Source organism: Gymnodraco acuticeps, unplaced genomic scaffold (genome assembly GCF_902827175.1).
Source record: "Gymnodraco acuticeps unplaced genomic scaffold, fGymAcu1.1, whole genome shotgun sequence".
NCBI classification, from domain to species: domain Eukaryota; kingdom Metazoa; phylum Chordata; class Actinopteri; order Perciformes; family Bathydraconidae; genus Gymnodraco; species Gymnodraco acuticeps.
The window spans coordinates 1378125-1397134 of NW_022990358.1; the positions used below are offsets into that span (position 1 = coordinate 1378125).

The following is a 19010-nucleotide window of genomic DNA, read 5'->3' on the forward strand; positions in this document are numbered from 1 at the left end:
ATCTTATTCATTCTCTATTATATACAGCAGGTGTAACCTAAATACAGAAATGGTGTTACCATCAGATAACAAGGATACAGTCCCGCCCAGGGAAGAGGATTTTGTGGCGCACCATTTCTCCCATAATGCACCCCACCGACCATAAATCCACTGCACGAAAAGAGGTGACAGTAAGACGAAGCGGGAGCAAAAGAAAAGAGAGGAAGGCAAAGGTTAGTGTTAGACACATTAAGCTTTCTGGGAGAAGCAACAGTAAGTAGCCGCCAGTCAGCGAAGGAGAAATAATTAGTCAGAAGCTGGTTACATAGAGACAAACTCAAACGAGAAAAGTAATAGACAGAGAGCAGAAGAGGAGAATGACTAACTAGCGGCAGGAAAATCAGAGCCTTGGAGCTTACAGACTTCTATGCGTTGGAGGAAAGCTGCTAATGAGTCATAGCTTAGTCTGATATTCAACCACATGTCTGCTGTTCTAGAGGCTTTTAATCAGTGACTCGCTGCCAACACTTCATTTCATTTAAGTTCATTTGTAAATTGCACGGCTTAGGATTTGTTTGTCAATTTGAGTAAGAAACATACATGTGAGATCCTGAATGGCTTTTGATAAAAAACAAACAAACATGATGTTCATATCAGCTTCAATAAACTATTTTAGTGAGGTAGTGTATCAGCAAATATTGTTACAGTAGTGCTATCCTTTCAATATCTCTGAATTTCATCCACTCATTCACGATGAATGCTCACCGTTCTCTTTGTATCCCATGCCCAGGATCACCTCTGGGGCTCTGTAGTATCTGGTCACCACATAGGGGGTCATCATGAAGCTGGTGCCTGCGGTCCTGGCCAAACCAAAGTCCAGGATCTTCAGGGTGCAGTCTGACTTCACCACTATATTGCTTGGTTTCAGATCCTAAAGATGGGAATAGACTGATTTGAGAAACTGTGTATACAGTACATAGGTCATTTACTAACCTTATATTCATAGACAGGTTTGAATTATTACTGTTATTTGACTTGTTTATTATGTAAGGAGTATTGCATGTGGTTTAAAAAAATAAGTAGCATTAACAGCTATGTTTGTTTTTGTTATCAATCTATTAAAGGGGCAATACATGTGATACATTTGATTACATTTATATTGTCACTGAAGACCAAAGAACCCTGTTTCCACTGTGCCACCTTATCCAAAGTGATGGCTACTGATGTTAAATTTAACATTTCTACCCAGAAACTTGTAAAAACAAACCATATTAAAGAGTTAAACAATTGAATGGAGGTGTCTTGCTCTCCTACCCTGTGAATGATGCCGGCTGAGTGCAGGTGTTTGATTCCACACAGCATCTGGTAGAGCAGGTAGGACATTCTCTCGTGGTCAAGCTCCATCTGAATCACCTGGCACAAGTTGGCATCCATCAGCTCCATCACTAGGTACCTGGGGAAAAGATTGCATGGATTCACAAGGGGTTTACGGACCTAACAGGTGAGTGACTGATGAGTTATATCACGAGTTATCCTTAAAGCCCCTGTCACACTGTCCCGAAGTTGACACCCGATGGACACACGAATATGGAATTGTGAATTTCGCACGAAGATGGCCCCGAACCACACACGAAGGCAACATTTACATTACATTTAAGACATACAACTGCAACGAAAGTAACACAAACAATTATGTTAAAGTACTATGATACTGTACTGATATTTTCAGACTTTGTTCTCTACTTTCTCCGTCTTTATATGTAGAAGATATTACGTTTTCTCCGTCATGTTGTTGTTTCCATAGCAACAACAACTTCCTGTCAACTCGCCTTCAAAACAATATATTATATCCTTTTCAGTTTCACAGAACACAAATTGGGTTATTTACATAATATGTTTGCATGATTTTGTTGTGCAATAAAACAACCCGATGGACACACGATAAAGGAAATGTTCAAATTCGGCTCTGATCGTAGCAGCAGCAACTTCGTGAGCGGTGGCAAAATCTTTGACATGCCAAAAAATAGCCGAAGGACCTTGCGAAGGTTAATTTTCGTGTTGAATTCGTGTGTCAATTTTGCCCTTCGTAAGGCCATCGTGAGGGCATCTTGTTATCATCGGTGCCATCGGGCATTCGCCCCGATCAGAGTGAGGGCAAATCCCCGATGGCACCGATGATAACACGAAGATGACACGACTTGACAAGATGCCCTCACGAGTGCCTTACGAAGTTGCCACTCACGAAGTTGCTGCCGGAGCCTGATAAACTCCACCGGCGGTCATACGATGGCTTAAGATGCCCTCACGAATGGCCCGATGTTGCTACGATCACAGCCGAATTTGAACATTTCCTTTATCGTGTGTCCATCGGGTGTCAATTTCGGGACAGTGTGACAGGGGCTTTAACGTAATCATTTGAATTATAGCTCTAAGTGAAAGTGATAAACTGAGCATTCCTTTACCACATCTGGTGCCACAAAGACAAATCATTTGCAGTTCTGTTTACAGAGACATTGTTCTAAACTCTAAAACAATCTCATGTATCATTCATTATGTGAACAGGACACCTCTATCAGCCTCTGGTTACTACAGTACTTTCACTCCAGAGGTTATGTTCCAACAACTGCAGGTGTGAAGGGGCAATGAGCAAATCAGTCCCTTTCTACTCTCTGTAATTTGAGTAACAATATGACAGGAACATAGGCATCTTTTCTTTTCCTGTGACATGGAAATATAATCATGCATAGAAGGATTTAGTATACTCACACATCCTGGAAGTCCTCTAATGATTTCTGTTGTGTGAAGACATTTAATAAACTGATAATCTGAAAGAGAGAAGAGCATGGAGAGGGTCACCGTAAAGCAGTTTTAGTAAATGTACAAAATCTAAGTTAGCAGGGAATGTGGAGACAAGTATTAAAGACCCTGAAGAAGGACACTGCTGATTAAGAGATAGAGTAGACCGAAGAAGTGAATTGGAACAAAAGAGTGGGGATACATGTGTAGGAGGGGAAGAAGACAAAAAGAAAAGAGCTCAAACTGTGGCACTGGAGATTACATTCTTGCCTTGGAGAGCTCTCTGTTTCACTCTCCTGCCAGTTTGGTACATTTCTGGAGGCATCACATTTAACACGGTCGTAATGTTGCAGTATCTTGTCTCAGTTTTGTGGCGAAGGGATTTATCAAGAACCAAAAAGAGACACTGAGTGGGGTATAGTCTAAAACTGTGCCTCATCCTGACAATAGAGACATTGTCATCCGTCCCACATTCGTCCCTATCCCCATTACCCCTCAGCTGAATCACTTACATTTTTGTGATTGACACATTTCATGAGCACCAACTCCCGGTAGGCCCTCTTTGCGTGGGTCTGGTTCTGGAAGGGTCTGCTCAGCTTCTTGATGGCTACATTTCTGTCCAGGACAGCATCGTAGCCCGCACTGCAGAAGAGATAAAATAGAGGACAATGGAACCATTTTCCTTTTGTGTTTATGGTTGGATGAATCACAATACTGTGGCAATCCACTCGGAATGTCATTGGACACAAACAGAATAATTATTTTTGACAGCTCCAACAACGAAAAAAGACTGAAAAATAAAATAAAAATGATTTGTTTAAAAAAAATAATGCGGTATGGTCTTGTCAGTAACAGATAAACCTTAAAATCAGGTTCAATGTGGCTGATAGGCTGTTCTGAGCAAAAAAACACAAGCATTTTTTTAGCGATTAGAAAACAGTTCTAGCAAAATAAGCTAAGTCATGGTAGTTAAACAATGTGTGGTATAAAAGGCTAGCAGTGGGAGCAGCCATCTTGAAAATGTGCAGCAATGCTCCCAAGTCATGTTCTTTACATTCTGCCAACATTGCGTGAATGCAAGCAGCAGTAAAAAAAACCCAGGAAGCCACTGTGACCTGCCAAGAAATAGGGACCTTTGGACCGAGCTGGGCTAGCTGCTCCCAGCTAAGTTAAACGCCACAAACGTTAAATGTAATATACAGATAGGAGAGGAGTATAACTGTTATCATAGTACAACCTCCTGACATTTGTATTGTTTTGTGCAGATTAAATGTGTTGATTTCCTAGAGAGCTGGTGTGCATAATTGCTATATTTGGACACAGCCAAGCTAGCTACTAAGCCCTGTTTCCAGTCTTTATTCTAAAACTAAGATACTGGCAGAGGCTTACAGCACAGATTGAAAAATTGCATTGATCTTCTCATCTAATTCTTAGCATTAAAGCAGATAAGAGGATTTCCAAAAATGTAAAACTATTCCTTTAATTCAAGGTACAACCATTACAATGCTACCATAAAACCTGACTTTACCTACTTCTAATTATCAGCATGAAATATCAGATTACACTTGATTATAATATGAAAACATTATTGATGCTGTTGTATTATGAACAATGAAGAGTACACTGCAGTGAAACAAAGGAGGACACTTTAGATGGCTTCTTTTTCCACATAGTGGCTCAACCCATTTTGGAGGTCATTACTGCAAAGTGAATTCTTTGCAGACTCGACACAATCCCAGCCCCTGGGAACATTTGGGATTTTGTCTCTTAGTGTAGATGTATGTTTGCTTTCAATGAAAAGCAGTACCATGACAAGAAAAAGCCACAATAAAGATGCCATTCACATCACATTCTCAGCTGAATCTTAAACTGACACACATTGACTCTCAGTGCTGTATGCAGGCTCACTGCATCAAGTCGACGCTGTGTGTGTGGGTTTGTGGATGGATGGGATACAAGTATGGTTCATCATGTCTCTGGAGACTGCAGGCCAGAGATGTTGTGTGACCATGGAAACAGTGAATCCTTCATAAAAGCATTGATCCAATAGGGATTGGGGCCTGTCATCACGTTTCTTGCTGAGTGAAAGATGATGTCATGACAAGCTAAACTAAAGCCTTCATCCCTCTTAAGATTGCTTGGAAAGCTCAGTCTGACCGAGCACAAAAGTCATAAGGGCAGAGATGTGCACAGATTGGTAAAAGTGTAACGTCATTACCATGTTCTCAGGCTTTAAGGGGCAAGAACCTCCTGATTGCATAAGAAAAAGCAGAATTACTCACTCTCTGCTTTTTTATATTCTAATTTACATACAAGCTGTTGTGCGGCACATGTATGTTGGTAGAACAACTGTTTAAATCAGACAGATGTTCATGTAGATGAGATTATGACATCCACTCTGGGATTATGCTGACAATGATGCATAGTTGGCAAGTCGCTCTAATTATGTTATCATCCTGTCATAATAAAATCATTCTTCTAACATTAATATACATGTCACAGCTTTGTGCTATACTGTTGACACAGATGAGATAATTTCAATGTGTGTCACATTTGATCTCTATATCCAGAATAATATTACATCATTATTTGGGGGTTTTATTATGTGGTTTGGATCGTGGTAATGCCGTCACCAGATGACACCAGATGACAGCTGTAGGCAGGAACAAGCGGAGCAGGTTAAATTAGATTTGCACTTTCTCCCTGCCATCCATCTCTACAATATCCTTCAATTGGGCACAATCCCAGCATTAGCAGTAGCCTGCCCAAGCTCCTTTGCAAATGCACAAAATTGCTTTGGAGCGGAAAGAGAGAAGGGCTGAGGGCATGGGAAGCAAAGGAAGGACAATAAAAGAGAGCGAGTGGAGGGCAAGGGGGTTTAGACTGTTGAGAGCAGCAATTCTTCAAACACCATATAAGAAAGGAAGATATAAAACATGTCAACTTGACTCATCCCAGGGAGCGTCTCTGAGGGACGTATATCAACACAGTGACACTGCATTAACATAAATACAACTTATAATAAATATGGATTTGTTCGGTCACTTGACAAAGACTGTGAAATTCCTTTAAGTGGAGACTTGGCAGTGGTTCGCTGCATTCTGACAGGGCATGTGAGATGAATTACAATGAATATGAGCTCTCTGTAATCCGGATTAAGGATTCACCCGTTCTGTAAAACCGTTATAGCCAACGCATCCTTATTCTATCCAACATTTATCATCAGCTCAGTCAATCCAAATTGTGTGGCCAACCACTTCACATGTAAGACTACATTTTGCCAAAAATCCTGATTCAACTAATAAATATAGTCATTTTTGTAGTTTTTTCATGTAATATTTTACAGCTTCTACTGATAAACAATGCTCATATTTGGACACTTTCTTAATAAAGAAGCAATAATGGACCTTCATTTGCACTGCATTTTGTTGTTTGCTTTTACATTTCCATCCTTCTTACCTTCTAAAGTCTAATATAAAATACATTCATAAACTATTGAATTTGTATAATAGGAAGACACAGGTGCGCTTCTCAGTTAGGTATGCTTTGACAACATGTCAGTCACTTGCAAAATACATTTCTCCAAAATTAGAGGAGGAAGATCTTTTACTCATTACTTGCCACAATTGATCCTTATTTGTTTAGGGACACAAACATGTTTATACGTAATCACACTCTGGTTTAGTTAAAGCTTAATCAATACTTAATTACACATGTTTTCACAGAAATAATAGAAAATGTTGAAAAAGTTTAAAAGAAAATTGTCATCGGATCATTATCTTAGATATTCCTATTCACCTGCATCACAAATACATTAATAATTGAAGTTTATTTGTTCTTTTAAAGCAAACTATATCTGTTTGCCAGGCTTAATGTTGGGCTGACCACAACAATTCTGTCAAAATGGATCCCAAGGCTGCATGCTGTGCAGATGTTATGTTTGGTCATGCATAATGGAGACACAGCAGGATGTTGTAGAGCACTGAAGAGCACTGACTTTCTGATTGCCCAATTAAATTAAAAAAGTAAAATAAATTTTTTCAGCCCTTTACTCACACAACAGTGGAAACAGTAAGCAGTGATTATCCTCCCTTAACAATCTCCCACAGCAATAAACGACAACACCATTAGAAAAACAACAACCAGCTAAATGAGATAATCACACATTGAATACTAATTAAAAAACACATCAAATAGCGTGATATGATGTATAAGAGGACATTAAGGTAACACACTGTTGAGCACTTACCAGACGATTCCCTGAGCTCCAGAGCCGATGGGCTTTAAATTCTGGTAACGTTTTAAAACTGTGAAGGTGGAGTCTCCCACTTCCACACTGTAGAACTGGTTGTCCACTTTGCTTTTGCTCATCTTGTAATGTTGGGCGATATATGACACATCCACTTGTTTTCCAAAACCCTGCATAAATAAAACACAACAAAAAAAGATGTTGTTAGTTATGTTATAGAATATTTATGTGTTTACTTACCTGGCAAGCAAAACATCTGCAATAACAGTAACAGTAAAAGGTCATTCTTATTGTGCATTTTATGTCAATACATTATTATTTTAAAAAATCATTAACCATCCAAAAATCAATCAATGTGTATCTAGCTGCTTCTATAATATTGACTCTTTCTTTTGCATTAAATGTGTGTATATTGGTATTTAAGTGTGTGTTTGGGGATATTTGGTTAACGGGGAAGGTAGAATAAACAGGACAGGACACACAGTACAGGCCAGTTTACACTGTCTCCATGCAGAAATGTAAACTCTACATGTTATGACATTAGTGGCACAAACTGTATTCACCAGACTGAGGACATTATTATTTCATAAATCTGCACACAATAATGATCAGGCTGTAATTACTTGGGCAGAGCAGTGGAACAAACGGTGCCACAACAAAAAACTATCAGTTAATTACAGACTTAGTAATTACAACACTGCTCACAAACAAAACAAAGCTGTGTGTATTGCTGTGTATTACTAAGGGGCACACGTTTGAAACACTTCCTAGAAATGCAATGAAAAATGTATATATTTGATTTAATACATTTTAATTGAACATTGCCAGCATAGTATCCAACCCTCTGATCTGGTTATTTCAGTACATGCAGCCCTTGATATATAGCCATCTATAGTGGCTATTAAACATGTACTCATGCACGTGTAGAACAGACACCACATGCCAAGTTCATAATTTTAGCTAAAGCGAAATAGCCTGTAGCCAAACATGCAGTTCTCACACATGCAGACTTGTGATATAAACTCATTGTAAGGAAATTAAACCCGTAGGAGTTTCACATTTAAAAGGAGACAGGCGCTTAAGCTTCAGCTAGGAAGCTTCTTCATTATTTTGTCTTTCAGTGGCAGATAAACCCTTTTATTCTTAGCTTGTCGTGAATTCATTTTTAACACCATAAGGCTACAAACTCTTCACCTAAAAATATTTTTGCCACAAGCTATTTAAACAATAGCTCACAATTAATGAGTTGAAATCATTTTGAGCTTCAGGGTTATCCACCGCTATATCTTTACTGTTGAATACATGTTGTTAAAAACATCTTTACTCAAACGGTTCCTTTGGATATCTTAATTCTAAATACAGAAACACAACAATACCACAACATACAGAACAATGAAGGGGAAATGGAAGTGAATGAGTACTGTACCTTGTTTACCTGTAAGGAACACACACCTGACAAAAGGCTATCTTCACATCCAGGATTGGTTGGCTGCAGTTGTATAAGAAATGTCTGCTCATAAATACCTGTAACACACAAACAGAGGAGAGCCAGAGTTAGGGAGTGAGTCATGCGGACATATATGTAGCCTGCAATTTGATCAGAAGGAATGAAACTGATCCTAAATATAAAGTGTAAATATAAACATTCAATCACATCTGGATTTATCTTTTATTGCTGACAACAACAACACATAATATATAAAATATAAGAAATCAGTTTGATGTATCATGGTCTTAGTCGAGCATTGTGCACAGTAATGGAATAGTTGTTTGGGCCCTTGTTCTTCCATCGCTCCATGTTTTCTCTCTACTCTGTCCCCATCATTCTCAATCAAAGTGAGAAAAACAACATGTTGTCCCTACCCACTCCTCTATTACAGTAACAAGAACAGACCAATATGATCCATTCTTCATCAGAGTACAATGCACCACAATGACCAATGTCTTTGTGTTTCAAGGTACCGGTTTGACGTGAGTTGAAAAAAGACCTGAATACAGATGGTGTTGTCGAGGAGAAAGACAGTAAGGTTGTGGGTGTTAATGACTGACTGGCACGCTGAAGCCTTATATTTCTGCTATCCCTCTTTATTTGCACAAGGCTGATATCATAGCAGCACGTCAACACTTTTTGGGTCAGATTGTATAGCACCTTTTGATTTTCTTATAAATCTTTAATTTTCAGCTTTAAAGCTAATTATTTTGCCAAAAAGGTTGGAGCCTTAAAACCGATTAATCCCTTAGTGCACACACGTGTAAATGTCCTCAGTGTCTTTTGGTTATATATGAAGTAAATCAAAGTTATTAAATCAATAAGTTTTGTTGTGCAACTGATTTATGCATTTTTTTTTTATCTTAAAACTACAAACACATATACATATTCTTCAGGCAACAACCCAATAATATACATGTCTCATCTTCTTTGATATTGACCATGACAGTAAACTACTATAACTTCTCAAACCAGGTCACGGGATCTCTGCGACATTACCTAGAAAATATTTTTCAAAAGTTAATTCAGACACTGAGGAGATAATGCATTCAGTTTCACATGGTTATCTTTAATAGCACTATCATACATGAAGCAAGATTTCAAAAAGCTTGTGCCATCAGGCATTTGCATAAAAGTAGGGTAGAAACGTTGGCAAAGCTGGGAGGCTTTTACAGTGAAGGTCAATTTGGTTTAAACGTAGATTTACACATTTCCTGGAGCTTTTGTGTTGGCAGTTCAGTTCAAAAGATTGCAAAGGAGGAATAAAGTAGAGCTGCATGGGCTGCAGCTATCCCACAATGACTCTACCTTCAAAGGGTTTCCAGGTAATGAAGCTCCCAGTGTGCTAATGATCATTTCTTCTGAATAAATGCATAAGTAATGTTAATGTTGGCAATGAAAATAATAGGCTAGAAAAAAAGTTTTTGGTCATATACTTATAAAAAAAGTGACAAATGTCCCTAAATGTTTTGGCAGTGTTCACAAAATGTAGAATAGCAGCTGAAAGGATGTGTGTTTTCTCTTAGGATGTAAATGTAGAACTTTCTGGACACAAATGTATTGCTCCACCAGTCTTTTAATAATGACACAGTCGAGGCGCCTCCGCTAAATCCAGGGCAGTGTTCAAAAAGAGATGTGGGACACTAAGGCGTTTGATTTCTGGTTGGCCCATTTAGGCCGACAGTTTACTCTGTACCTTTGCTGTTGAACACTGATTCACTATAGTGCCTGGAATAAAAGAAGTAGAATAATCAAACAACTGAAATTAGATTCTAAGGGGAGTACAACCAAATAAAAACATTGGAGAGAGTTACATTGAAAACGAAAAGTACAGTTTTGAAGAGAGAGTTTTCTTAGATGCATCCACATATTGGTTGCAATCTACCACTGTTGTGATTTCATTTCACATCAATATGTTTGACATGACACCACTCTCACCACATTTAGCAGCACAATATTTGCTATCAATCTAACAGGTCAACACTGAAATAAGCCCCTCCACCTAGCTAGCTACATCTGTCCCGCTCTAATCTTCAGCCATCTGTGTACATAACATATTAAACCTCTCACATGGCCAAAATGTTTGTCTTCCAGCAGTGTATGGTGTAATAATTCAAACACAACCTGGATCATCTCTCAAGATGATAACAGGATGTGCAGGAATATGTGGGGCACATAACTGGTTTGGATTGTTGTTTTTTCTTTACTTTACAAAATATTCAAACGTTATCACTTGAAAACAACATGAATGTAGAACATGGTTTTTTTCTGCCGTTATACTTTTATAAAAATCAGAATCAACCAGGACTTTTGCCCCCAAATATTTGGTAAATGTACAGTTTGCTGCTACTAGTATGAATCCTGCTTGGTTTTACCCATACTCTACAGTAAAATATGCAGTACTAATTAATTGTTAATGAAAAAAACGTCATTAATATTGATATAATAAGAGAAAATACATGAAGAAACATGAACAGGAGAGGAAAAACTGATCATGTTGTTATAGCTCTTCATTTTTATGTTAACATCAACATACAAATATGTTGCATATATACTGTTATGAATATCACTTTTTTCAAGTTTTCTGGGACTTTCATATTCACTCAAACCTGGTGGATAATTTCAAAAGGGATGTAAACCCTGTAGATGTTTGTCCACAAAATATGGAGCAGAACCATGAAACTCTGTGGGATCTTAACTGGATAACAATAAACAATTCATCTTGGAAGTGTCATTTGAAAAAAACATTACACTGCATAACAATAATAAGTTAGGAAGTGCTGACTGTCATGAAAAAAATGACTTGATTTGTATAATTATCGAGAACATTTAATCATGAATATGTGACAAAAATGACAAATATCACACTATTTTTTGTCTTTGTGAAGCTGACAGCAGATTCTGTGTTTGTTGAACCCTGAGACCAGATTCTGCTGATAGTGGTAATGGTTGAAATGCTGCTCTAGCGTCTAAAACTAGTCAGCACCATTCTTTTAAATGCCCATATATCATTCTGACAACAATTTGTTTCATCAGTACATTGTCAGGTGAGGGTTTGTTACTCCAGCTTCAGAGTTTGGAGAGTGCTTCAGCAGGATGTACAGAACATTTGGACACTTTGTTGTAAAGATTGTACGACATTTTCAATTTGTAGCAGTCAAATGTTGGATGTTAGTTCTGGCATTTCCCCTTTTCTGGTAGGTATTGACTTTGTGTCTGTTAGTGTTGTTTGAATGTATCAGCCTGGGATAAAAAACAAGCCAGTTTAAGATAAAACTGTGCCAAAGCATCATAGTCTTTGTCTCTCACTAACACATTCAGACACAAATGTATTGCACAATTACAAAAGGCCGGCTCTGTTACACTGATGAGACACTCGTTATTAGGAAAAAACTAAAGAAACTTAAGAATGAAACAGAAAAAGACAAGAGAGGAGGTTTTAATTAACTGGAATGGGCTAATGCTTATTACTGATACAGCAGACCATTAATCTCCAGTGCTGCATGGCGATGCTGAGTTGTGCTGGTGTGTGTGTGTGTGTGTGTGTGTGTGTGTGTGTGTGTGTGTGTGTGTGTGTGTGTGTGTGTGTGTGTGTGTGTGTGTGTGTGTGTGTGTGTGTGTGTGTGGTGTGTGTGTGTGTGTGTGTGTGTGTGTGTGTGTGCTCTGCAGTAGCTGTTCTTTAGTATTTGGATCCTTGGCATTCTGTTACATCCGCCTCATGGGCACAACAACGCCTCAGGCAAACCAATGATCACTCTGCATACTGAGTCCCGTTGTTGAGCAGTATCTTATAATCCCAGCACGATCTACTGTAGGACACTTCAGCTCTCTCTTTCACCTGCTAGTTTACTGCACATGCATGGCAACCATGCTGCATAGCAGCCTCTGATTGGACGGCTGGAGGACCAGTGTTGAGGGCCAAAGAACTGTTAACATGAGCAAAGGCACCAGATCAGCAAATGTCTCACCGTTTATGCAGTTCTAGTGTTCACTTTACATAAATGGCTTCAATTAGTTTCTTAGGTTGTGATAACAAATATTTTAAAACTCCAATTATATTAATTGAATTGATTCAATTAATGTTAGTATCAAAGGTTGACAAGAACGGTATCACCCTCTCGGCTCAACTAGAAGAAGAAGAAGGCAACATTTTAAAAAGAAGCAAAGAGCTAAAGATAATTATCAGGAAAAGGTGAACATTATCAGACACTGGACCGTTTGACTTGAAAAATGCAAGTCTAACTATTAACATTTTCAATTGCTGCTTTACATTTAGGCGTGGCCATTTTCCACTGTCGACATTTTGTACTATATAGCCGACTCAGATATAATTGATGACATGTTAGTGTTCCAGTAAGACATACCACTCTGGGTGTATTGTACACACATGTAATGGAGCTAACCATTCCCTGGGACAGACCTGTCATGATTATAGTTTCCAGTAAAAAAAACTGAAATTGTCAATTTATTTTCACAAAATGAAGCTCTATGCTAGATTAATCAAGTAAGATCAACATGACAGCATCAAAATACCCAAATTAATATTTAATTATGCCAGTATGCTAGACAATACATTTGTGTGAACTGCAGAAACACTCATATCAGACAAAAATATTATTCTTATCCAATTTAAATCATCAGAAAAATAAAATGCTGTTCCAGCCTTGGCAGAGCAGCAGGTGAATGATTTTGAGTTTTTTCTTTTTAGAAAGGTAGGTTTAAATTCATAGACACTATTATTGAAGGAAAGGATATGAGAAAACGAAAAGTGTAATTTGAGTATGTTTCATTATTTGTTTAAAAAAGTGCAGCCAGGGGAGATTTCAAGCCAATGTTGACTGAAAATGTGTCTTGACAATAAGGTGTGTACACAAAATATTTAATAGAAACTGTAGCCTACTGCAATCCATAAAAATAAAAATAGATAGAACATTTTTTAAATAGATTGGCAGAAAATGTATGGCAACAGTGTTATAGCAGCAGGTGTTTGGAATAGAAAAACAATGAGGTGCATTATCATCCACTGTGCTTGCTCTATGCATTTTACAGACTATTCCTGACTCAGCACACATAATATAAGCTGAGTTATAGACAATGTTTTATGCCTGCATGAAATCGGTTGATTGACTGTTATGACACCATAGAGCTTCTGATAAAGCACAATGTGCCCCCCTGTCCTGCACACCAGTGTAATTGTTTCCTGTCGTATCCATCTTTGTTTCCTCTCCTCTCAACAATCTCCTTCCCTCTGTTTTGTTGAGGCTTTAGCACATGTTGTCACAATGTACCCCACAACAGCCTCCATCTATGTCTTCATTCTTCCCTCCATCCTAAACTCTGATGAGAGTCTGCGTTCTCCCTTTTCCTGCCTGTCTTTTGTCCCTCCCTCGCTCCCACCATTCCTGCTCCCGGGCTCCCAGCCTCGCTGCAACCGTCTCCCCTCCCCCTCCCTCCGAGCTCCATTGTGAGTGCTTGGTTCAGCAGCCTCAGCCTCTCCTGCAGTATGCAGCCTTGCCTCCACTGAGCAGCCTGAGCCAAACGCAGTACAGCCTCCCATTTGGGCTCAGGGGAGGGGAAGGGGAAGCACTTCAAACTGCAGATAGAGCCAGGAAAACAAGACGGCACCGACTCCACAGCTCATCTACAAGGCTGCAATAATCTGAATGTTCACTGGCATCCTATCGATTTGTTTCTTTACAACATTTATCCTCTCTGTCTGTGCTTTCATCTGTCTCCTCGCTCACATCTCCTCATTCACTTCAAGTAAACAACAGACATGTTAGCTGAAAAGCTGCTTACACTGCAATTTCCAGATGAGCCGCATGGTAGAAACATGCACAGCTTTTGGCAGGTGCATGAACACATTTTTGATTTAAAGCTTTTCTTAGAGAATCTAAAACGTAGGGATAGGTTATAGGCGAAAGACCAAGCACGTTATTCAAAGCACCATGCCCTTCTGTTAAACTCCTGAGTATTCATATATATCACGTAACAGGGTAGAAATATTTGATTTCACACAATGACAGAGCTTTCTAGATGCCATGGTTACAGTAAAGGATGTTTTCTAAAATAGATCACTGCTGAGTTTACCACACCTTGTACTTTATGTACTAACATTTGTCCAATGCCGAAATCTCTCACATATATTATGCATCATATACACAAAGTGGATGGAATGCATCAAAATCGGAAGCCTTTAGCTTTAGTGCATAGAGAACGTTTGGCGATATAAGCCAGGTTTACAGCATTGTATTTAGTCTCAAATTAATGCCTCCTCTAAAATCCTTTGATGGCCTCCGAGTTGCTACAATGTCCCAACCCTTAGTGACTAGTCTCTTTACAGATGTGCTGCGAGCAGACTGGGAATGAATCAACACAGCTTAAAGTCTGGCACTCAGCTATCTGCAAAAACAAATAAAAGCTGCATTTTTGTCAGATCAAATCCAATTATGTAACTGTGCATCTCACTCTGCAGGCACATTTCTCTGTTTGTCTGGAGTGGTAAGCAATACTGCAGCCTGAGGGAATCAACTTTCATGCGGCATTAATTTAATTTGTTTATAAGAATAACATGGTAGTGTCACTGTACGAGTTTCCCTAAAAACAGCCTTTATAGTTCAGATGTAAATATGGTCATACTAAACATTAATCGCACATTTCAGTCATAATAATTATGGGTAATTTAATGCAAACCGTTATAAAAGCAGTAAAAAGTGCATTATGACACCAGACAGAGATAATAAAACTCAAGTGCGTGAAAATAATATAATACACCATTTCCTTCTGGTAAACATAATAATGTTGGTTTAATTATATAAACCAACATTACATCAGGAATCAAGAGAAACTCATGCTCAGGAAAACACAGTCATACTTTCTTATTATTCCTTCAAAAAGAGGATGATGGACGACTCACATTTTCATCCTAACATGGATTATTAGTCGGAAAACCACATTTTTTACCAAACTATCTCCAACTTCTTTTTACTCTGCATGTTTGGTTAAGTACAATGACAAAATTACCATTACAACCTGTTGGGATTCATTAGGACCACGTTAACACACAGCAAGGACCAATAAGTCAGGGTCATTGGGAGATGATGGACTGTGCCAGTGTTCCTCAGTAATTCATCCACCACTTTGACCTTCCATCCAATCATGAGAACCATGGCAGAATGGCCCTGAAAAGACTGATGCTGACATTTAAGTAATTGATGGTCAGCTATTGTTTTGGAAAAGTCATGAACTTATCCCATTCAGCCTCTATTAAACGTTATACCAGCTATCTCGAACTGGACAGTGTTTATTGTCCTTTTTTTCACATGGTTATGTTTCTCTCCTATTATAGCTCATGCTGTTATGAATATTTCAGTGCGACAACACTAGAATTCATTAAAATCCTATAATATCTCTTTTAATGATGTTTAGCCACTTCGCTCTAGGTAGTTACCTCTATCACATTTTAAATATTTGCAAGTATTTTCTGTTATTAAGTCCACCTTTTTATGAACTGATCATCAAAACACCAATCTGCACCCTAATTGATTATCAATTCTTTGTTTAAACAACTATATTGTCAGCTTATTGATTGTGAGGATTTGTTGCTTAACTTTGTTTAACATCATGGTATATTGAATATATTTGGGTTTTGGACTATTGGTTGAATAATACAATCCATCCATCCATCCATCTTCTCCCGCTTATCCGTGGTCGGGTCGTGGGGGTAGCTGTTCCAGCAGAGAGCCCCAAACTTTATGCTGAATAATACAAGACATTTGAAAATGTACTGTTGGACATTGTGGGTATTTGACAGCTTGAACAGACACTTTAGGATATTAATCACCAGATTAATTAATAATTAATCTAACTATCAGTTGTTGCAATAGTTCCTTCCTTCGCCGAATAATCATGCGAGCAACCCCCATTATCTCATCTTAATACATTGCCTTACTTTGTTGCATAACAAAGGATTAGCAAACTGATGATCTCAAAGCAGAATGGAATTAAAATGCCAGCATCATCCACTGCAAGATAACATTAGTCTGCTGTTGGCTATTTCCATTGATGATTCTCCATGGGTAAACAAGCTGCCTACCTAAAGATCAATATCAGTGAATATCACTTTGTGTAGACCTGCAGTGGCAACTCCATAAAAAAACCCGGATTGTTTTATAAACTGAAGCAGAAATATTAAAATATATTCAATACACATGATGTATCTCAAGCTGATGATGAAGACGAGGATAAGGAGACATAAGGTGAACCTCTTTATCTAATGAATCACTCCCTTCAGCCGCTGCAGAAACACTCATAAAAGCTTTGTTTAATTGTTAAGCGTGTTCCCTGCAGCACTTTCACAAGCATCGAAGCCTGTACATGAATAATTCAGCAACCAAGGTCACAGCGCTAGAACCTCTCTCTTTTCCTCCTCTTGGAGAGTTTGTTTTGACTCCTTTAAACCTTCACTGACTCACACTGACTCGACACACCACCAGTAATTAGACCATGACTGTGGGCATGCACCAAAAAGGTATGTGGAAGAATTTGAAAACTGAGCCAAATACTGGAACTAGTTTGTGACTGTTTACTTGCACCTGTGCATTTACAGTCTATTTAAATATTTTTCCAATAATATGCACAAGAATGCCCAAAACTAATTTAGAGAAATTATCTACCCCTGTGGCTGCATCTCCTTTATTCCAATGTTTCCTGCACAGAGTGGGTGGATAACAACTCAGCCCCTCTGTGTTATGAGTTCAGTTTTAATGACAAAGCCTCCCATAAACCTTCCCTTAATATGCACCACAAACAATCACGGCACCTTTATCACTGAGGAAAAAAACTGATATAAATAAACAAATCACCTTTAAATGAGACTGCTGAGAACATTTCTATCAGCTATTCTTGCACTTATGGTGGATCTGAGGCTGGTCCCACATCCCTGCTGAAGTATGGTCTGCATAATGCACAAGGTGCGCAGCTGACTTCTGAGGGGGAGGAGGGATAAACTCTGCATGTAGGCCTACAGTATGGAGACTATAAGCCTTGTGTTTTGAAGAGCATCATCCATTTGCACCACCCCTGCACTTCTAATAAAAAACGCATAACATGCTTCACAACAGTGTTTATTCACACTAAGATTAGTAAATTACATGGTTCACAAAAATAAGATTTAAACTCAGAATATAAAAAAACAAAGAACGTCCTATCATGTGATCTTAATTTCGGGACAACATGATAAAAAGCTGTGTAATGTTAAAGCTTTTGCCTGTAAGGATGGAGGTGGTGATGGAGAGGATGGACAACATTTTGTCAGGTCAAGACTAACGTCATAATGAAATCACAGTGCTGTAGTTGTTATAAAACAACACCCGCGGAGGTGAATGCATCAAGATGGGGTTGATGTTTTCTTCATTTTTTTTTTGGGAAGGTGTCCCTTGCACCGAGGGATCGCTAGTGGACTTCATTAACCTTCCCTCCCGATCAATATTCATCACTCCACCCTCCAGGCAGCTTGGGGTGCACGCATCGCACCCACATTACACAAACACCCGGCCTTACCATTCCGTGCCAGCTGATGACGATCCCAGTCCGGTGACAGTCCTTTTCAAAACATCCCGACGAGAAACAGTGCGGTGACCATAGTTGAACGCTTACTTTACACCGTTCATAAAGATGGGTACAAAAAATAAATAGGCTACTAAAAAACAAGACAATGAGCAAATAAAAAGAAGCAAAGGTGGACGATAACCGATGTTTGCTGATGCTGAATCACTCTCCTTCCTCTGCTCACCACCTTGTAACTGTTGTGCTGCAAGATGCTGGCTGTTACATTGTGGACCTACGAGAGCAGAGCGAGAGGGAGGGAAGAGGAAGGGGGTATTGGGAAATATGTTGCCACAGCAACCCACCAGGTCTGACGTCAAACCCGAGCAGAGAGAGAGAGAGAGAGAGAGAGAGAGAGAGAGAGAGAGAGAGAGAGAGAGAGAGAGAGAGAGAGAGAGAGAGATGAGAGAGAGAGAGAGAGAGTGAGAGAGAGAGAGAGGAGAGAGTGAGAGAGAGAGAGAGATGGGAGAGGAGAGAGAGAGAGAGAGGAGAGAGAGAGAGAGAGAGATGCATGTCTCTGTACGGGAGGGGCGCAGCAGCATCACTGTGTGTGTTCCCATCTTGTACCGTTGAGGCTGAATGAGACTATGGGGCGGGTTGTTGTTGTTTAGATTTGTCTCACTGAGCTGCCAACATCTCACCTCTTTCATTGGTCAACTCATTTAGCCAGGGCCGGCCCTGACCAATTTGCTGCCCTAGGCAAGATTTTAGCTGGCGCCCCCCCCCCACCCCAAAAAATGCAGACACTCACTATGACTCGCGCATGCGTGCACGGTTGTGGCATGACCACCAAAACAGAAATATATGGACCCAAGATGTGTGCAAATGTATTTAGTATCCTATCCATTTGAACATGATTTAAGTGGGGGGTGGACCTAACGTCCTAGGGGG

General features: G+C 39.1%; 1 protein-coding gene across 7 annotated transcripts in view; it reads right to left on the reverse strand.

The window, feature by feature from the left end:
• Window positions 1-18390, reverse strand: part of mapk10 (mitogen-activated protein kinase 10) — a 36980-nt gene extending 18590 nt beyond the window's left edge. For 3 of the 7 annotated variants that reach the window (XM_034224064.1, XM_034224070.1, XM_034224069.1), the window contains exons 1-8: window positions 18075-18386; window positions 8477-8548; window positions 7025-7194; window positions 3288-3417; window positions 2746-2804; window positions 1294-1432; window positions 745-910; window positions 79-150 (exon numbers count right to left, since the gene is read on the reverse strand). In XM_034224064.1, coding sequence (XP_034079955.1) covers window positions 79-150; window positions 745-910; window positions 1294-1432; window positions 2746-2804; window positions 3288-3417; window positions 7025-7194; window positions 8477-8548; window positions 18075-18077 — 811 coding nt within the window. In that variant the 5' untranslated portion in view covers window positions 18078-18386. Of the gene's footprint in view, window positions 1-78; window positions 151-744; window positions 911-1293; window positions 1433-2745; window positions 2805-3287; window positions 3418-7024; window positions 7195-8450; window positions 8549-18074 lie in introns of all 7 variants that reach the window. The other 4 variants (XM_034224068.1, XM_034224067.1, XM_034224066.1 and 1 more) reach the window with 4 other exon arrangements.
• Window positions 18391-19010: the final 620 nt, after the last annotated feature.